Source organism: Hemiscyllium ocellatum, chromosome 16 (assembly GCF_020745735.1).
Source record: "Hemiscyllium ocellatum isolate sHemOce1 chromosome 16, sHemOce1.pat.X.cur, whole genome shotgun sequence".
In the NCBI taxonomy this organism is placed as follows: domain Eukaryota; kingdom Metazoa; phylum Chordata; class Chondrichthyes; order Orectolobiformes; family Hemiscylliidae; genus Hemiscyllium; species Hemiscyllium ocellatum.
The window spans coordinates 63,576,911-63,597,830 of record NC_083416.1 but is presented as its reverse complement, the minus strand read 5'-3'; the positions used below and the strand labels follow the sequence as shown (position 1 = coordinate 63,597,830).

General features: G+C 39.5%; 1 protein-coding gene across 1 annotated transcript in view; it reads left to right on the top strand.

Moving 5' to 3' along the window:
• The window catches only part of wwc1 (WW and C2 domain containing 1), a 137,385-nt gene that overhangs the window by 64,207 nt on the left and 52,258 nt on the right, over positions 1 to 20,920 (top strand). Inside the window, exons 9-11 of the mRNA XM_060837334.1 lie at positions 2,895 to 3,137; positions 4,105 to 4,194; positions 4,470 to 5,152. Of these exons, the coding sequence (XP_060693317.1) occupies positions 2,895 to 3,137; positions 4,105 to 4,194; positions 4,470 to 5,152 (1,016 nt within the window). The remainder of the gene's footprint in view (positions 1 to 2,894; positions 3,138 to 4,104; positions 4,195 to 4,469; positions 5,153 to 20,920) is intronic.

The following is a 20,920-nucleotide window of genomic DNA, read 5'->3' as shown; positions in this document are numbered from 1 at the left end:
AGGATTGGACACTCTGGAGGCAGAAAACATGTTTCCGCTGATGGGTGAGTGCCGAACCAGAGGACACAGCTTAAAAATACGGGATAGACCATTTAGGACAGAGATAAGGAGAAACTTCTTCACCCAGAGAGTGGTGGCTGTGTGGAATGCTCTGCTCCAAGGGCAGTGGAGGCACAGTCTTTGGATTCATTTAAGAAAGAGTTGGATAGAGCTCTCAAAGATAGTGGAATCAAGGGTTATGGAGATAAGGCAGGAAGAGGATACTAATTAGGAATGATCAGCCATGATTATATTGAATGGCAGTCCAGGGTCGAAGGGCTGAATGGCCTACTCCTGCACCTAGTGTCTATTGTCTATTTCCCTCCAAATCTGATTCGTTCTCCCTCCCCATCTGCTTCTCTCCCATCTTTATGATTCTTTCCCTTCCCTCCTGAGTTGCACACTTCCCCTCCTGAGCTTTCTTTCCTCACATCCTGACTGTCAGCCACTGAACACTATCGTGGTTCAGTGGTTAGCGCCGCTGCCTCATAGCGCCAGGGACCTGGATTCAATTCCACCCTCAGGCAACTGTCTGCATGGAGTCTGCGTATTCTGCACATGTCTATGTGGGTTTCCATCAGGTGCTCCAGTTCCCTCCCACAGTCCAAAGATATGCAAGTTCGATGGATTGGCCCTGCTCAATTGCCTGTAGTATTTTGGGACGTATAGGCTAGGTGCATTAGCATGGGAAATGTAGGGTTACAGGAAAAGGATGGGGAGATGGGTCTGGGTGGAATGCTCTTTGGAGAGTTGGTGTGGACTTGTTGGGCCGAATGGCCTGTTTTCATACTGGAGGGATTCTGTGATTCTGTGAAAAGTGTGCATTTTAAGGGACATGCATAATGTGATAATTGCTTATGACACGATTGTACATGCTACATGAGGAAGCAATGTGCATATGTGTTTCTGGTTTAGCACACCTCTCACAGGTGCTGGTGTTAACAAACACTACCCAATATTTATCACTCAGTCAACATCACAAAAAAGTTATTAGATTAGACTTAGATTAGACTTACAGTGTGGAAACAGGCCCTTCGGCCCAACAAGTCCACACCGACCCGCCGAAGCGCAACCCACCCATACCCCTACATTTACCCCTTACCTAACACTACGGGCAATTTAGCATGGCCAATTCACCTGAGCCGCACATCTTTGGACTGTGGGAGGAAACCGGAGCACCCGGAGGAAACCCACGCAGACACAGGGAGAACGTGCAAACTCCACACAGTCAGTCGCCTGAGTCGGGAATTGAACCCGGGTCTACAGGCGCTGTGAGGCAGCAGTGCTAACCACTGTGCCACCGTGCCGCCCACTACTGTGCCACCGTGCCGCCCACCCACTGTGCCACCGTGCCGCCCACTCACTGTGCCACCGTGCCGCCCACCCACTGTGCCACCGTGCCGCCCACTGACACTTATCTCTGTGCTGTTTGTGGAAAGTCTCTGATTGCAGTCTGGGTGCTGTTTTCCTGCATTGCAAAGGTTGACTTACTTCAAAAGTACTTAGTTAAGTATAAGATGCTTTCAAATGACTGAAACTGTGACACTGAATAAATACAAATCAGTTTTCTGCAGATATAGAGTCAAGACTGATAGATTTTAATAATTTTTCCAAGACATTATTATTTTTATATTATATTGTAACAAAAATAAATTGCCTTTCCTACCCTTACAAGCAGTGAGTTCCTGACCTCTCAACAAGCAATCAGTGGCTTGTTATGTATGATATGCTGGATTTCCATTGTGTTGGGAAGACTCTGGAGGGATTAAAATGTGATATATTTGTTTTCAAACAAAACTTTAAAAATGAGCCAGTCATTTATTGATAACTTTCCAATTTCTTTAAAAATCCTCCTCTTTGTTTTAGGCCAGTAAATGTATCAAGCATCTAACCCTTTAAAATATCAATAGCAGAAACTGTAAGCCCTGTCGAAACAAACACTATGTAATTGACAGCAGAGATTGCAGAATCATTAATTAAGTAATGTTTTCTGTGGGGTCAGCTGCTTCAAAGACTGGTGATTATCTGGGCCAACAGCCAAGAATATTTTCAGCCAAGAAAGCTTATTTTTATACACAATCTTGCTAATATAGGGTTCATTAATGCTATGCAGTCTGTAGTGGATGAAAGAGCATGGAAATACAAGGCTTCAAATTGGTGGTATGGTAGACTGTAGGGGGTTAGTGGGAGGTAATACCTTAGCCTGACAGATGATTGAGGTGGGCAATGGGGCATACTGTTATTGAGTGGTGCACAAGGGTCCAGATGGGGAGGGTGAGGGGCATAACCTATCATGGAATAGGCATGAGGGACATGTGGGTGGAGTGCATGAGGTAGAATGGGTAGTGCACACAGAGGGTGAGAGCTTGTGGATTTTAAAAATTAAAACTGGGACAAAGTTCCAAAGCACATCTTTGAAGCAGCCACCTTGGCATTCAGCAGCAAATGCGGCTTTACTGAAGTTTCTCTGGGGTAGGCTTTTGCAATTCACATGAAGGATAAAAATCCAGACCGAGAAGTTTTTTTTTTAATAGCTCTGACAAGTCTTCAACAATCTGAAACAAAAAAAACTGAAAGAATGTTCTGAAAAAAGCTCACTGGACCCAAAATTTTAACTCTTATTTCTCTTTGCAGATACTGCCAGATCTGCTGAGATTTTCAAACAATTTCTAATTTTCTAACCCTACAAAGCATTTTACTCAACAATCATAGTTAAATTTTGCTGTATCTGGAAATTCTATGTTCTTTTCCTCTGGTCAAATTTATGCAGAATGCTTCAGGCCTAATGCCCAGAATGATAACCCATCTGAATAGCCACTGTTTTGGTTTTGGTAGTGATTTTATTTTATTGGCAGGATTTCAAATATCAAGATTGAACTGGCTAAACTTACCAGTGAGGCATGGCCTGGAGTATTAGATGCGGAACGGGACAGGCTGATACTGATCAATGAGAAAGAAGAACTTTTGAAGGAGCTGCAGTTTATTAACCCTCGTAAATGGGCACACAGTGAAGTAGAACAGCTGGAGATGGAAAGGAAGCGACTGGCAGATGATCTTCAGGCTGCAAGGGACACACAAAGCAAAGCACTGACAGAAAGGTTTGTGACCAAGCTTCCTGAGAGAAGTGCAGCAATATGAAAACATATCTTTTAATTTATGTATTTGAAAGCAAATATTTTTTTATTTTCAAAATGCACATGAAAATTGCTGACAAATTGATGAAATTACTTTGATTATCTCAAACTGTATGGAATAATAGAAGATCTGTGAACAGTCAAAACAAGTGAGGACATGTATCTGAATTGCCAAACAACTTGTTTATTCTCCTTTCACAGGATGTGGGCATCGCTGGTTATGCAATACTTTCTTGCATGTCCTAATTGCCCTATGATGCCTCATACTTGCTGTATTATTCTTCAAAAATAAGGAAATAAAAAAACATTAGTTGAAATTTCTTTTCAGGATATGTGCATCTCTATGACTCTATGATAGCCATGAAGAAGTCACTTAAATTAAAGCCTGTATATTTCTGATCAATAAATGATCATTGATTTGGATTATCTTTAAGATGTGGCACAATAAAGGTGATATTTACGTAAGAATGTGTCTGCGCTGTTAAAATAACAGCATTGAGAGATGAAATGTGAAAATATATCTCAAAACCTCATTAGCAAAGAACCTGAAAACTGGGGAGAATTCTATAAGAATACTAACAAGGACTATGACCCCTAGTTTCCAGACTTCACAAGCAAGAAATCCAGCTCTCAGCATCTACCCTAATAAGTTTCTGAATATATATATAATTACCGAGATCATCTCTCATTCTTGTAAACTCTAGGAAATACATACATTTAGTTTACTGAGTTCACCCACATCAGGAATCAGTCTAGTGAACAGTCGAGTGAATCTTTGTTGCACTCCTTCGATAGCAAGTGTATATCTTCCTAGCCACAGAGAAGGTTTAATGTTCCAATTCACAGTGGATATTTGAATGTCGGAATAAAATAATTCAAAGGAAAGGGGATTATGACTAATGAGTTGATAATAATGTTATTTATTCTACAGATTGAAGATGCATAGCAGGAGAAACAACTTGTTGAGGGAGTTAGAAGAAGCAACACGTTTAGCCTCATCATTGCATTCGCAGCTACAAAGGTAAGCTGTTGCACAGGTTAACGGTTGAAATAATATGTGAATCAATGAATCATGTCAAATAACTGTTGTATTTAATTCTGTGTTTAGAAAATTATTTTGTAAGCTATGAATGTATGCTACTTCCACACATTTTAGAAACAATTATAACATAATCCACGTCATTTAAAATGAACTAATTGTTTGGCACATACTGTGTTTTAATTCTGTAGATTTAGATTTTTGTAATTAAGTCACATTTGCTATATTGATGTATTTCATAATATTTTTTGTCTTAGTCTCTCAACCAGCACTTTGTCATTATCATCTGGAAGTAGTAAAGGGTCATTGACGTCCAGCCATGGGTCCCTTGCTGCATCAAGCCAAGGATCTTCAAGCTCTGTTAGCTTCACCGACCTCTATTATGATCATCCAGAACACACTGTAGACTCTGACTATCAGTATAAACTAGACATCTTGCTTCAAGAGGGCACTTCAGGCAACAGACCAGCAGGCTGCATAACTACCATTCATGAAAATGAAATGGTCAGTTCTCGCAATGGTTCCTCTTACATGGATACTTGTGGAGCTTCAAGCAAGATTCAAGCACGGAGGTCTTTGTCTGAGACTCCAAAATCTCTTTCTTCGCTATCACCTAGGTCTTCCTTGTCCTCCTTGTCACCACCTAGCTCTCCCTTGGTAATAGACCCTCATTTTATGGTTCCTTCAGGGGAACCCCTTTTGAACCATGTTGCTACAGACATTGAAGATACAGGACTGCTTGCTGATATTGCTAACTTTGGTTTACACACTGAAGATGATAATCAAATTTCTTCAAGATCTATACCACCAAATAAGGTTTTGTCACCGTCTTTAAATTTGGAAGCTGAAATTGGATCAGAATTAGGGCTTTGTAGCAATTCATCAAAAGCATTGAGTGAAGAATTTGGAATTTGTATAAAAAGCAATGAAAGGATAGAAGGTAAGATATTCAAATGCTATTTTCATGAAATGGCTATCATGAATTAATACATGAAGAATTATTTTCTTGGCATTAAGCCTTGTGAGATGTTGTAAAGTGCAAACTTGTTTTTTCTATTTTAGCTGAATATGCTGAGCATGTTTGAACATTTCAAAGCCTGAAATAATGGGGTCCATAAAACTTTTTTTTTATTATGATAAAGTTAGACAGCAGTTGATACTATGAACCATTACTGTAAAAAAAAATGAATAAGTCATCCATGATAGAGATATTCTGTATGGAAACAGACTCTTCGGTCCAACTTGTCCATGCTGACCAGACATACTAAATAAATCTAGTCCCATTTGCCAGCATTTGGCCCACATCCGTCTTAACTCTTCCTATTTATATCTTTTAAATGTTATAATTGTACCAGCCTTCACCACTTCTTCTAGCAGCTCATTCTGTACATGCACCAGCCTCTGCATGAAAAAGTTGTCCCTTAGGTCCATTCTAAATCTTGCTTCTCTTATCTTAAATTTAATGCTGTCCAGTTTTGGACTCCCCACCCTGGGGAAAAGACCTTGTCTATTTACTCTATCCATGCCCCTCATGATTTTATACACCTTGATAAGGCCACCCCTCAGATTCAATGCTCCATGGAAAATAGCCCTGGTCTATTCAGCATCTCCATTTAACTCAAACTTTCTAACCCTGGCAATGTCTTTGTGAATCTTTTCTGAACATTTTCAGTGTCACAACATCCTTCCTATAGCAGGGAGAACAGAATGGCATGCAGTATTCAAAAAGTGGCCTAACCAATGTCCTGTACAGCTGCAACATGACTTCCCACTCCTACACTTAAAGGCAAGCATATCAAGCACCTTCTTCACTATCCTATTTACCTGCGACTCCATTTTCATGGAGCTATGAACCTGCACTCCAAGGTCTCTTTGTGCAGCATTATTTCCCAGGACCTTACCATTGAGTGTACAAGTCCTGCTCCGATTTACCTTTACAAAATGCAGCACCTCATATTTATCTAAATTAAACTCCATCTGCCACTCTTCGGCCCATTGGCCTATCTGACCAAGATCCTTTTGGACACTAACGTAACCTTCGCTGTCCACAACTCCTCCAATTTTGGTGTCATCTGCAAACTTACTAACTATACCCCTTTTGTTCGCATCCAAGTCATTTATGTAAATGACAAAAAGAAGCGGACCCAGCACCGATTCTTGTCTTCTACCCTCAAGCAAGATTCTTTGAATAATGATCCAAATAGCTAGGTCTCCCTCTATTCCATATAATCTAACTTGCTAACCAGTCTACCATGATGAATCTCCCAGAACGCCTTACTGAAATTCATATAGATCACATCCACAATTCGCTTTTTATTTCTTCAAAATTCAAGTTCGTGAAACACGATTTCCCAAACATAAAGCCATGTTGACTAACCTTAATCAGTCCTTGCCTTCCTTAATACATGGAAATCCTATCCCTCAGGATTCCTTCCAACAACATGCTCACCACCGATGCCAGGGTCATCGGTCTATTGTTCCCTGGCTTTTCTTTACTAGCTTCCATAAATAGTGGCACCACGTTAAACAACATCCAGTCTTCCGGCATCTCACCTGCAGCTATCAATGAAACAAATATCTTATCAAGGGGTCTAGCTTCCCTAGCTTCCCACAGAGTTCTCGGGTACACCTGATCAGGTCCGAGGGAGTTATTCAACTTTTTGCATTTTAAGACATCCAGCACCACCTTGACTGTAATATGGACATTGTTCAAAATGTTGCTATTTATTTCCGCATGTTCTATACTTTCCATATCCTCCTTCATAGTAAATACTGATGCAAAATACTCGTTTAGTATCTAAATCCATTTCCTGAGCTTTGACATATGGATTCTGCTTAGTCCTATTTCTCAAAGCTATCTCATGTCCCCTTTTTGACCTCCTGATTTCCCTCTCAAGTGTACTCCAACTGCCTTTTAACTTTTCTAGGGAATTATTTGATTCCTGCTGTCTATACCTGACACATGCTTCCTTCTTATTCTTGACAAAAACCTCAATTTCTCTAGTCATCTAACATTCCCTACACCTACTCGTCATGTACTTCCACCATAATAGGAGCATACTGTCTGTAAACTCTCATTATCTCATTTTTAAAGGTTTACCTGTGAACATCCACCCCAATCAACACTTGAAAGTTCTTGCCTAATACAGTCAAAATGAGCTTTCCTCCAATTTAAACTTCAATTCTTAAATCCGGTCTATTCTTTTCCAACACTATCTTAAAGCTAATATAATTATGGTCACTGGCCCCAAAGTGCTCCCCCACTGACACCTCAGCTCACTGCTGAACGTTATCTATTGGCTAACATATGCTGCAAAATCCTAAGCGTTATTATGAATCGCAATGTGTGGAGTGGACACCTAATCTTACCAGTAACCTGATGGGAGGGAAATAGAGCAAGGTAACTGAAATACTAATAGAACTGTACAAATAGTTTCATTAGAACTGATAATATAACATAAGATGGTTAGAATAAGGATTGGTTTCTTGAGACATAAGACCCAATCATCTTCAACCATCATAAAGTCAGAAATGGGGGTGTTCACCAATGATTGCCCAATGTTCAGCACCATTCGTGATTCCTCAGATACTGAAGCAGTCAATATTCAAATGTAATAAGATCTGGAAAATGTCCAGGATTGAGCTGACAAGTGGCAAGTAATATTCATGCCATACAAATACCAGGCAATGACCATCTCCAATAAGAGGCCATCTAACCACTGCCCCTTGACATTCAATTATGTTACCACTACCAAATCCCCACTACCAATATCCCAAGGTTGCTGTTGACCAGAACCTCAACTGGATTCGCCATATAAATACATTGACTACAAAACCAGGCTAGAGGCTAGGAATGATGCAATGAATAACTTGCCTCTTAACTCCCCAAGCTGTCCACCATCTACATGTGATAGAACATTGCCCATTTTCCAACAACACTCAAGAAGCATGACACCATCCAAGAACAGCAGTCTCCTTGATTGGCACCATATCCACAACCATCTACTCCTTCCACCACTGAAGCTCAGTAGCAGGAGTGTGTACCATCTTCAAGATGCACTGCAGAAATTCACTAAAGATCCTTAGATGCCATCTTTCAAACCCACAACTACTTCCATCTAGAAGAACAATGGCAGTAGATACATGAGGATACCACCACCTGCAAGTTCCTCTTCAAACCATTCAACATCCTGATTTGGAAATGCATTGCCGTTCTTCACTGTTGCTGAATCAAAATCCAGGAATTCCTTCCCCAATGTCATTGTGGGTCTACTTACAGCACATGGGCTGCAGCGGTTCAAGAAGGAGGTTCACCACCATCATCTCAAGGGCGGTGAGGGATGGGCAATGAATGTTGGCCAGCCAGTGATGCCCACATCCCATGAGGAAATAAAGAAAACTTGAAAATTCTTTTGGTTTAGATAACTGGTCTGATACACCATCTTCCTTTTTATCAAGTATGATTACAGTCTGATACACCATCTTTTTATCAAGTATGATTACAGTCACTAAATTTTTTTTTTATCCTCTTCCTTGACTTTTATTTTGTTAAATGCCAGATGCTGTTTTTTAATGATATGTCTAAGTCATGCTTTTTTAATTAATGTTTGTGTGATTGGGGCAATCTCAGCTCTCAGAGGAAGAATTCTTTACTAAATGTTGTGAATTGGTTTGGTGTTTGTGAATTGGACTTGAAATTCATGTCACATGAATGCCAGGCAATGACCATTTCCAACAAGAGAGAATCGAGCTGTCATCCCTTGACATTCAATGACACTATCATTGCAGAATCCCTCACTATCAATACCCTTCATTTATTGCTTATGACATGAATAAAAAAACATTTTTTTGTCTTTACTATTTTCAAGGGATGTATGCATCCAACCTATGGAGGTGTTGAATTGTCAGAACTGCAGTTTTTCATATGATTTATTACAATACTAAATGGTCCTCTGCAGTGAGTGTAAAAAATAATCCCTAGTAGTATTTAAGTGGTTGACTTACAAGATCTATTAAGAGTTTACAATGCGGATTAGATTCTATCTATTACTGTCAGTTTGTCATGTGATGTTATGTTATTAAGGTTAGTGCAATTAGGATTGCAAGACTTCTATTTTAATATGAAATATATGTAGGAAACAAAAGGAAAGTCTGTTCTCCGTTGTTGTATAATAGGTCATCAGTCTCATGGCTTATTTTGTGTACACTGTTGTGCTTATTAGATGGCACAGTTACTGGTAATCAGGTTGGTAGACCTTTTGTCTTTGTAACATCAACAACAGAGTTTATTCTGAAGAGGCCAACTCATTTGCTTCTCTAAAATCCAGAGCTCTTTGTAGAGTTAGTCTTAAAAAAAACAGGAAATGGGGAAGGGAGGTAATTTGTTGATGGAAATATTTTGCTTTGTAATGATACGATGTTTTAATTGGTTATGAAGCTTTTTCCTGAAGGAGAAAAATTCCACCTGCATTCTAAATCTATGAGAAATTTTTAAAAACTTCTGTAGTGTTGCTCTTACACATTTTGTTATAACAACAACACCATGTTTATTCTGACTTTGTAATTCTGTTCAGTCTTTATTTATATTCTACTGTATCTCATGATCATTTTTATCTGTCTCCTATTTTTCCCTCCCTCACTGTCTCTTTTTGCATTTTCACTCTTTTTTCGTAAATCTGCTCTACGTTCTTTATTATTCAATATCTGCAGGACCCTCTGAACTCTTCCTTGAGAAATGTTCTCTCATATCCATCTCTTTTTAAAGTCCAGTATGCACTGTAATATGGTGGCAAGAATTAATGGGTAGGAGCAGCGCAATGCCAATGGATATCTAAAATAAAAACACAACTCTGGAGGAACTCAGCGGGTCTGGCAGCATCTGTGGAGAGAGAAACCATTATTGTTTTGAATTTGACGTGGCTTCTCCAGAACTGACTGGAGGGTCTGAAGATGAGTCATATCAGACTCAAAATATCAATTCTGATTCTCTCTCCACAGATGCTGCCAGGCCTGATGAGTTTCTCCAGAATTTTCTACTTTTATTTACTGACTGGGGTTTAAGTATCAAACTGGAGATGGGAGGGTGTGGTTGGATGAAAAGCGGCAGTTATCATTTAGGTATGGCAAAGCAAGGGCAAAAGATGTCATTGGCATTTGAGGAAACAGTCAGAAGATGCTAGGCTCTGGAAAAGTGATTGGTTGGATCATTAGGATTGATACCCATCAGCATGAGCAGACTTGAGAAATCTAGATTATGAGCAGTTGCGGGACTGGACAATGTGGTGAGAATGTGACACTTGTGTGGAGATGAGGGTGATTTAAATGTGGAATGTTAATTTCATTAGAAATGTGCAATGTCAGTGCTGGAACATAGGGAATATCTTGCTGCAATGCATGGGGTGAGTGGTGGAGTCTGACTTTAAATGACTACTAAGTGCTATTTCTGAAAAAAAACAATTTGATTTGTGATGTGTAAAGGAGCCTTTACTCAGCTGTTTACTGATATGAAATGTTATTTGATTTGTTGGCTTTTAATCAATTGGATACTTAAACAAACAAACGTGGTTAACTTGAGATTTCTTGTTTTATTTTATCAATATTTTATTTGAATCAGTTGAAATTTTCACCCCACAGAATCTAAGACGTATGATCGATGCTTTCTCAAGTGCTCCATATAAATGGTCGATATATGACCTTCCAATATATTGTTTTTAAAAATGGGCTTGCTCTTACCTTACACTATTAGGTAATCCACACTGAATTATTGTTGCTTGGACGGACTTTCCTTTTGGAATCTTTAAGCCAGGTTAGTTCATCAGGAAATGGAATAATTTTGCAATAGTCAAGGGACCAAATGCCTGTGTTATGAAGATGTGGATGTACTGTACCTTTGAGAGTTAAAAGCAACAGATCTACCTGACAGAACTAAGCGTTCTGAAAAGAAGTATAATGTAACATTTGGTCAAACAACTCGATTAGCTGGTTGCGTGGAAGTGACAAAACAGATTCAAATTAGGCCAACCAGTTTAAATTATATCCCAAAAAATACCAATCTCCAATCCAGTTTGAATTTAGTATATTGACAATCTTAAAGCCAATGACATTATCCGATGTTTTGGGGGGGTATAAGACTGGAGAAAATTGAACAATTGAGAGGAGAACTGCCAAACACCAACATGTAAAAAGACTGCTCAAAAAGTAGCTCTCATAAAAGGTACCTTTATCGATGAGCAACCAGTGAAGCAGAAATCCCCAAGAAGAAGAAAAGACCAGAGTTCAGAGAAAACAAAAGCTGCCTGAGTTTTGTAAATCATAATCTGGAGTTTTATCGGGCTAGTATTATAGAAGAGAAGGTAACGAGTTAGAGTTAGTAATTGTTCAGAGAAAACAAAAGCTGCCTGGTTTTGAGATAAGACGTTTTGTTTTGTAAATTGTAATTGGGAGTTTCATTAGACTGGTAATATAGAAAGGAAAGTAACAGATAGGTTTGAGTAAGTAATTGTAAATAGTTGTTAGTTAATTGTTCTCTGTTATACTTTAAGAAATAAAGTTGCTAATTTTTACTTTAGCTAGTTCTTAGCCTATCGAATTTTCACAGATTATTGCCCGGGATAATTGTTTTCTGTGTTGCTGATTTTAAATTAAGCAGAAGAGTTTGGGGGCTCAGGTCCATGATTTGAACTGATTTAGACATATTTGAATAGATTTTGGGGGTACAAAAATTCCCAGCAGATTATTCGGTGACTTGTGGTTGATTAAATTAAAAGTGAGAGAAATGGCTCTTAAAATTGTGAAAAAGGTTTTGATATTTGAAGATGATTCTCAAATTTGCCAAGAAAGTTTAGAAGGAAAACAAAAGGCCATACTTTTAAAATTAGCAAATAAGTTAGATTTAAGTTTAACCAAGGACAAAAGTAAAGCTGAAATTGTAAGGGAATTACTCAAACACTTAGGTATATCAGAGTATCAGACGAGTTGCAGTAGAGGTAGAAAAACTTAAATTACAATTGAGGAAAATGGAGTTAGAAGATAAACAAAGGTAAAGAGAGAGAGAGAAGTTTCTTAGCTGAGCAAAGAGAGAGAAGAAAAGGAGGGAGACAAAAAGAGAGAGAATTTGAACTTGAGAAGTTGCGACTTCGTCAGCAAAGTCATTTTTAACAGGATGGAGATTAAAAGAGAAGGTCGTGATATATATAAATATGTCAAAACTCTGCTACATTTTGATGAGAAAAATATTGAAGCCTTCTTTATTTCGTTTGAAAAATTGGCTATGCAGATGGAGAGGTCCGAGATTTATGGGTAATGCTAGTTCAGACTAAACTGGTAGGCAGAGCGAGTGAGGTATTTGCCGCACATTCAGATAAGGTGTTAAAAGATTATCAAGAGGTTAAACAGGCTATTTTAAGTGCTTATGTATTACTACCAAAGCATATAGATGGTGGTTCAGAAACACAAAGAAAGAACCAGGTCAGACTTTTGTTGAATTCAAAAGAATTGAATATAGTCATTTTGATCAATGGGTACATGGTTTGGAAATAGATAAGACCTTTAAAGCTCTAAAAGAGACTAAACTCACTTCCAGGCATGGTAAGAATTACATGGAGGAACATAAAGTTCAGGAAGTGAGAAGGGCAGCAAAATTAGCAGATGAGTATGTTGGTGCGTAAGACAAGCTTCTGGCCAGAACTTTTTCCTGTGAAGGATAGAAGTTGGGAGAAGGGGAGATCCTGCACTACGAAACAAAGAGTAGGGAACACTGGTAAGAATTTACCACAACATAAAAAAGAAGCCCAAGAGGGTGGAAAGGAGGTGAAAGGCCTCAAGTGTTTCCACTGTGGTAAAGTGGGTCACATAAAGTCACAGTGCTGGTCATTACAGAAGGGCGCTGTGGGAAAAGATGTGGTTAAAGAAGCTAAGCCAGAGGCATTAGTGAAGTTAGTAAAAGAGACCCCAAAAAGAGCTGAGGAGCTACAGGAGAGTGCACAGCCTAGGCAGGGGTTGGGTATGGAGTTAGTACCTGATCTCTATAAAGACTTCACCTCTGTGGATGAAGTTTACTCAAAGAACGGGGGCGGAGGACAAGAAGTTACAATTTTTAGCGATACGGCATCTAACCAGTTGCTGATTAAAGTGATGAGCGAATATGCACTCTTTCTGATCTGTTACCCGAGAGTGTGGTAATTTGTAGGATAGATGGACAGAAATTTAGTGTTCCCCTATGTAAGATCAAGTTGGAGTACCAACTTGAGACTAGGGAAGTTACAGTGGGAGTGATTGATGTAGTGTCAGGTCCAGGAATTCAGTTTGTTCTTGGGAATGATTTGGCTGGATCCAAAGTGGGTGTAACACCCCATGTTGTGGAGAAGCCCAAGGAAGACCAAGAAACTGAGAAGTTAAAACAGAAATATCCTAGTATTTTCCCAGACTGTGTGGTAACCAGATCCCATTATCATAAGTCACAGTACAAAGCGAAAAGTGAAGAGAAAGACGAAGGAGTTGAGGTTCAGTTAGCAGATACCCTGATTGATGTAATGATGCAGGAAAAACTTGAATAGGCAGAAGGCAGACAGAAGTGTTTACTCCTGAAAGACTAAGAGACTTGCAACAGAAAGACAATAAAAGTTATATATGTAGAAAAGGAGGCAGAGAACGTTCCAGAGGGTTATTATCTGAAAGATAGAATCCTAAGGCGGAAAAGGAGACCATGGCAGGTTAGTGCAGATGAGAAATGGGCCGAAGTGCACCAGATTGTATTGCCGGTAGCATACAGACAGGAGGTGTTACAGGTAGCACGTGAACTACCTGTAGGAGGACACCTCGGGTTGCAAAGGACTCCGGCAAAGGTACAAAAATATTTTTATTGGCCTGGAATGCACAAGGATGTGGTTAGCTTTTGCCGTATGTGTCAAACATGCCAAATGTTAGGTAAGCCACAGCACCTTTGTTTCCAATTCCCAGATTTGAAGAACCTTTCATGCGGATTATAATTGATTGCGTCGTCCCCGCCCGAGAACTAAAAGTGAGAACCAGTACTTGTTAACCATAATGGATTTCCGGAGGTAATTTCATTACAGAGTATCAAAGCAAAAAGGGTGGTAGAGAAGTTAGTACCTTTCTTCACACAGTATGGATGACCCAGAGAGATTCAGTTGGACCAAGGGTCAAATTTTACTGCTAGGCTGTTTAAGGAGGTTATGAATAGCTCAGGTATACTGCACTTTAAATTCAGTGCGTACCATCCTGAATCCCAAGGAGCTTCAGAAAGGTGGCATCAGACCTTGAAGACCATGTTGAGAGCACACTGTCAGGACTACCGAATGATTGGGATAGAGGAATCCCATTCGTATTGTTTGCCTTTATAGATGCCCCAAATGAATCTGCTCAGTTTACTCCCTTTGAGTTAGTATATGGTCACTAAGTGAGAGGCCCTTTGGTCCTGTCAATTTATGTTTAATTTCAAAGTTGGAGATCCCACACTTAGATTATGTTTCGGAGGCGAGGGAGAAACTAAATAGAGTAGGTGAGTGAGCTAAACAGCACCTAAAGAGGGCGCAGTGTAGAATGAAGCAGGTGGCATATAAAAGCTCTGAGATTCGGGCGTTTTCCTGAGGGGGTGACATGTTAGTACTGTTTGATAGGAGATCCCTTAAAAGCCCGGTTTAGTGGCCCCTATCAAATTGAGAAAAAGTTGAGTCAGGTGAACTATTTAGTAAAGATGCCAAATGGGAAAAAAAAGCATTGAGTATGTCATGTGAGCATGTTGAAACTGGATTCTACTAGAGAGAAAGAACTGGAGAAACAGGTGTTAGTTACTGCCCCACAGAGTGAGGAATCAAATCCAAATGATGTCGATTTTGATGTGTCTCAAAACAGATTAAAAAATTAAGAAGTCCTTGAGGAGTTGGATGGGTTAGTAAGCTATCTGTTTCAGAAGCATGGAATGCGATTGAAAGATTTGTTACTGCATTATAAGGATGTATGTAAGAATCAGATGGGGAGGACTAATGCTATTGTACATGAAGTAGATGTAGGGAATACTGCCTACAACACCCCTATCGGCTTCATCCTTTCAAAGCCAGACAGATCCAGATGGAGCTGGAGTCCATGTTCAACGAGGACTTCATCGAACCAAGCCGGACTGAGTGGAGTTGCCGATCATCTTAGTTCCCAAACCCAAGGGGACTCAACAATTTTGCGTGAGTTATCGGAAGGTAAACGCTGCTACAAAATTGGACTCCTATCCAATTCCTAGGTTGGAGGACTGTATCGAGTAAGTTGGACAAGCCAGTTACATCACCAAGTTGAACTTAATGTATGATTATTGGCGGGGACCTTTATCAGAGTCAGTGAAAGAAATTTCTGCGTTTGTAACCCCAAATGGGCTATTATCAGTTTAAAATGATGCCCTTTGGAATGAAGAACGTACCCGCCACATTGTAAAGACTCATGAACAGAGTTGTGGCTGGGTTAACAAACTGTGCAATCTATTTGGGCGATGTAGTGATCTTTAGTAAGTCCTGGAAAGATCACATGGTACAGTTGGCAGAGCTCTTTGAAGGACTACAAGAAGCAAAACTGGTGATAAACTTAATAAAACGGAATTCTCAAAAGCAGAGGTGACATTCTTGGGACATAACATCGGTCATGGAAGGTTGACCCCCCAGAATACCAAGACTAAGGCCATTGAGGAATTTCACGACCAACCTCGAAAGAAGAGGTGCTTTGATTCTTAGGACTCAGCAGATTCTATCGCAAGTTTGTTCCAAACTTCAGCAATGTAGTGGCCCCATTAACTGATTTGCTGAAGAAGTACACAAAGTTTCAGTGGACAGAACAACACCAGGAGGGATTCGACCATTTGAAATCAATATTAACCAACAAAACAATTTTAGCTACACCAAACTTTTTGAAACCGTTTAAAGTCGCCATTGATACTAGTGACATAGGAGTTGGCGCTGTATTCCTACAGGAAGATGAGGATGGGATTGAACTATCAGTTGGTTACTTTTTGAAGAAGATCAACATCCACCAGAGGAAATACTCCACAATCAAAAAGGAACTATTGAGTTTGGTACTGGCCTTACATGAACAATGTGTCTGAGACAGTTGTATACACCAGTTACAACATGCTTACATTTTTAGAATGCCTTTAAAGACTATTTCATTGGAGTAACAAGGGTATGAAATGTTTTGCCTGTAACGGTAGTAGATTCGCCAACTTTAAGTATATTTAAGTCGTCATTGGATAAGCATATGGACGTTCATGGAATAGTGTAGGTTAAATGGGCTTCAGATTGGTATGACAGGTCGGCGCAACATTGAGGGCCGAAGGGCCTGTACTGCGTTGTTATGTTCTATGAGTTTTATGTTACATACTTTTAATTTAAGAATCATACATGTTATGGGTCAGAAGAATGTAATTGTAAATGTGTTATCACGGATTTAACTAATGTAATTAAGATGAAATTTGTCTTTATTTAATGTTATGTAGAAACGTGTATATAGGAATAAATTAAGGTGAATGTACATTAAAGTTGTATGTGTTAGGATGTAGTCATTCAAAGAGCTCATTTATGGAATGAGCTGCCAGAGGCATCTGGATGGGTATATAAATAAGAAGGGTTTAGAGGGATAGGGGCCAAGTATTGGCAAATGTGACTAGATTAGTTTTGAATGTCTGGTTGGCCAAGTTGGACTGAAGGGTCTGTTTCCATTCTGTACAGCTCTATGATTCGTGTATCTAAATGTGGCATTCAGTTAGAATTAGCTCTCACGATGGAGATCTATTTGTAGGTTCTGTCAACAAGCAAATATGGTCTTGCAAATGATTTATTATTTTATGTATGTTGTTATCTATTTCTGTAACATGTGTTCCAAAATGTTAAAAGAAATTGTGAGAGAGGTGATGGCATAATGCTATTGTCACTGGACCATCAGTTCAGAATTCCAGGCTTAGTTCAAATATGAACAAAAGAGTCATATTCAAGAGGGGAATTAAAGGTGACTTTAATGCTGCATACAACCTGAATATGACATCAGGAAAGGTGAACAAAACTGCATAAAATGGCAATCAGGCAGAAGCTCTCCATTATTTGCAGTTAAAACTAACAAAAATGAAAATGGTTGCTTTTTTTTAGAAGATAATGATCTAGTCACAAGACGTCATTGCAGGATAATATCCTAACCTGATCCATCTTTGGCTGCTTCATCAAAGGCTATCCTTCCTTTAAAAGGTCAGAAGTGGGGATGTTTGCTGATTGCACAATGTTCAACACAATTTGTGTCCAGATGCTGAAGCATCTGTATTCAAATGCAGTAAGACTTGGTCAACATCCAAACTTGGATTTGGACTGACAAATGGCAAATAACATGCGCACCGCACACATGCTAGGCAATGACCATCTCCTGTGAGAGAGGATCTAGCCATTGCTCCTGACCTTCAGTTGAATTAGCATCGCTACATTCCTGATCACCAATATCCTGAGAATACCATTGACCAGACGTGAACTGGAACAGCTATATAAATGCTCTGGCTGCAAGAGTAGGTCAAAGACTGGGAATTTTGTGGTGAGTATCTTGTGCCCTGACACCTCAAGCCACCTCTTCAAGGCATTTGTATGAAGTGTGATACAGTGCTCTCCACTTGTCTGGATGAATGCAGCTCTGATAGCAAGAAGCTGAACACCATCCAGGATGAAGCAGCCTGCTTGATTGACATCCTGAGTAATACTTTTCAACTTTCATTCCATGAAAATTACACAATGGCAGCAGTGTGTATCATCTACAAGATGTGCTGAAGCAATTCACCAGGACTCCTTCAGTAGTACTCTCCAAATCCAAGACTTCTATTATCTAGAAAGATAAGGACAGAAGATGCATGGAATCACCACCATCTGCAAATGCTGCCTCAAATCGCTCACATTCCTGGTTTGGAACTATTAGTGGAATCTTCTGAGTGACTTGGTCTGTGGTGAAATGTGTGGCATAATTGGACAACATCTGCAGCAAGGCCCATCTCACTCCATAAGGAGCAAGTTGAAATTCTTGCTAGGCAGTTGACAGATGTTATTTGATGGTCATTATTGGTTAAAAATCATTGGGCTTCCGATATCATCCTGAGGAACTCCTGCAGTAATGTCCTGGAGCTGAGATTTTATTTCTGCGTCAACCATTATTGTTCGCTCAAGCTAAATATGACTCCAAACAATGGAGAAATTTTCTTCAATTATGTTGAGACTCCTCGATACCATATTCAATCAAGTGCTGTCATTGTACTAAGTGCAGTCACTCTCATCTTCCCTCTTGAATTCATATCTTTTGTTCATGTTTGGACCAAGTCTATAATAGCTTGATTACCTGAATGTCCCTGACAAAAGTCAAACTGAACAGTGATGGTTAGGTTATTGCTATGTAAGTGCCATTTGATGGCACTATCTGCACCTTCCATAGCATTACTGATGATTGAGACTAGGCTATCTGGGTAGTAAATGGTCAGATTTAAATTATCCTATTTTTGTGGACAAAGTAGACCTTGACAATTTTGACACAAGATACCAGCAATGTATCTGTACCGGAATATTATCATTCTGGACAAAGTTAATTCTGGAGCTCCAGTCTTCAATACTACTGTCATGATGTTTTCAGTATCTATAATATTTTTTATATCTAATTGTTGATTTATTTCTTGATATCAGTCACATCGAGCGATTTCAGCTGATTGAACATTGGTGTCTGTGATGCTGAGGCCCTTGGAAGGAAATCGAGATAAATCTCGACTTCACCCCGTGGCACTTCTGATTGAAAACTAAATACAAATACTTTAGCTTTGCCTCTTGCAAGTTTCTTCATTCATTGTAGATTCTGTTTTTGGAGCTCCCTGCTCCAGTTGGTTAATTGTCCAACATTCTGAACTGGATTTGGACGATTGCATAGCGTGGAATAGATCCATTAATTGTGGTACTGTTTAGGTCAGTATAGTATGTTGCTTTTCCTAAGTTTCTTGTTGATCTTCTAATCATCTTTTTCCATCAGGGCAACCAGCTAGATTAGTAATGGTACCACCCAGCACATGTTGATGGATGGCTTCTGTCACTGTGTGTCTTGGCTACCATCTGTGTTTCTCCCTAGTGATGTGTGCTGATTCGTTAGTTGAAGGAGAATGGTGGGCGGCAAACAACAGAAGATTTCATTGCCCAGTTTGACCTAATGCCATGGTGCTCTCTGGGATACAGTGGCAATATTGATGACTCCCAATGCAACTCCCCCCTGACTGTCTGCCTTTGTGTTGCCATCTTTGGCAGGCTTTTCCACTCGATGGACAGAACATACTCAGGATGATGATGAAAGAATCTGGGTCAGTGGTTGTAAGGTTTTGATATATACGACTGTCAGCCTGCTGTTTGATTAGTTTGTGGGGCATCTATTCCAATGTTTGATTTTGATTGTAGCCTTCAAGATTGTAAACTTTTGTGTTTAGTGTTCAGGAGTGTATATATTCAGCATCATCCTTTCACTTCTCTCCGAAGTTGATGAATGTAGTGTGCCATACAAATTAGGACCACGAATAAGCCACTTAGCCCCTTTAGCTCACTTTACCATTCATTAAGATTGTAACTAATCTGACTACTTGACATTTCCACCTAACCCCAATAACATCCCCTTATTACCGCTGCCTATAAATAATCAATAATGCCATTAAGGAAGAAGTTCAAAAGACTGAAGACCATATGGAAAAATCGTCCTTTGTAGTAATGTACAACTCCTTATTTGTAAATATCGATCTCAATTTCTGGATTCCCCAACAAGAGGATTCATCCTTTCCAAATCCACACTGTTAAGACCCTCAGAACCTTGTGTTTCAATTGTCCTATTTCTTATTTATCTAAATACTAGTGGATACAAGCCTAGCTTATCCATCCTTTCGTTTTAGGACCTACCACCATTTCAGATATTAGTCTAGAAAATTTATGTATTGCTTCTGCTACGTTTATGTCCTGTTGTGGTTTCACTAATGTAAACTGAAACGTAATTTCCCTACTTTTCTATTCTATTCCCCTTTCATCATAAACAATAACATGCTATTAGCTTTCCTAATTATTTGTTGTACCTGTGATTCATAAATAGGACGTCAGATCTCTTTCTATCTCTGCAGTCTCCACCATTGAACTAAGCTACTTTTCTTATTCTTTCTGCAAAAATGGACAATTTCTCATCTTCCCACATTAAACTCCATTTCCCAAATCTTTGCCACTCACATGACCTATCTATATCCCTTGTAGTTTTTCTTATGCCGCTTCCCAAAATATTTTCCTACCTATTTTATGTCATCAACAAATTTAGTAACCATCCCTTTCAGCCCTGAATTGTGTAGCACACCACTTGTTACATCTTGCCTACAAAATAAATTTCATACTTTCTTTCTTCTATTAGTTGCCTAAACTTCTTTCCAGGAGAAAGTGAGGTCTGCAGATGCTGGAGATCAGAGCTGAAAATGTGTTGCTGGAAAAGCGCAGCAGGTCAGGCAGCATCCAAGGAACAGGAGATTCTACGTTTCGGGCATATGCCAGAAACGTCGAATCTCCTGTTCCTTGGATGCTGCCTGACCTGCTGCGCTTTTCCAGCAACACATTTTCAGCTCTAAACTTCTTTCCATGCTTGTATGGTGTCCCCAAACCAAGAGGCTTTTTTTGTAGTTGTTGTCTGAGGTTGG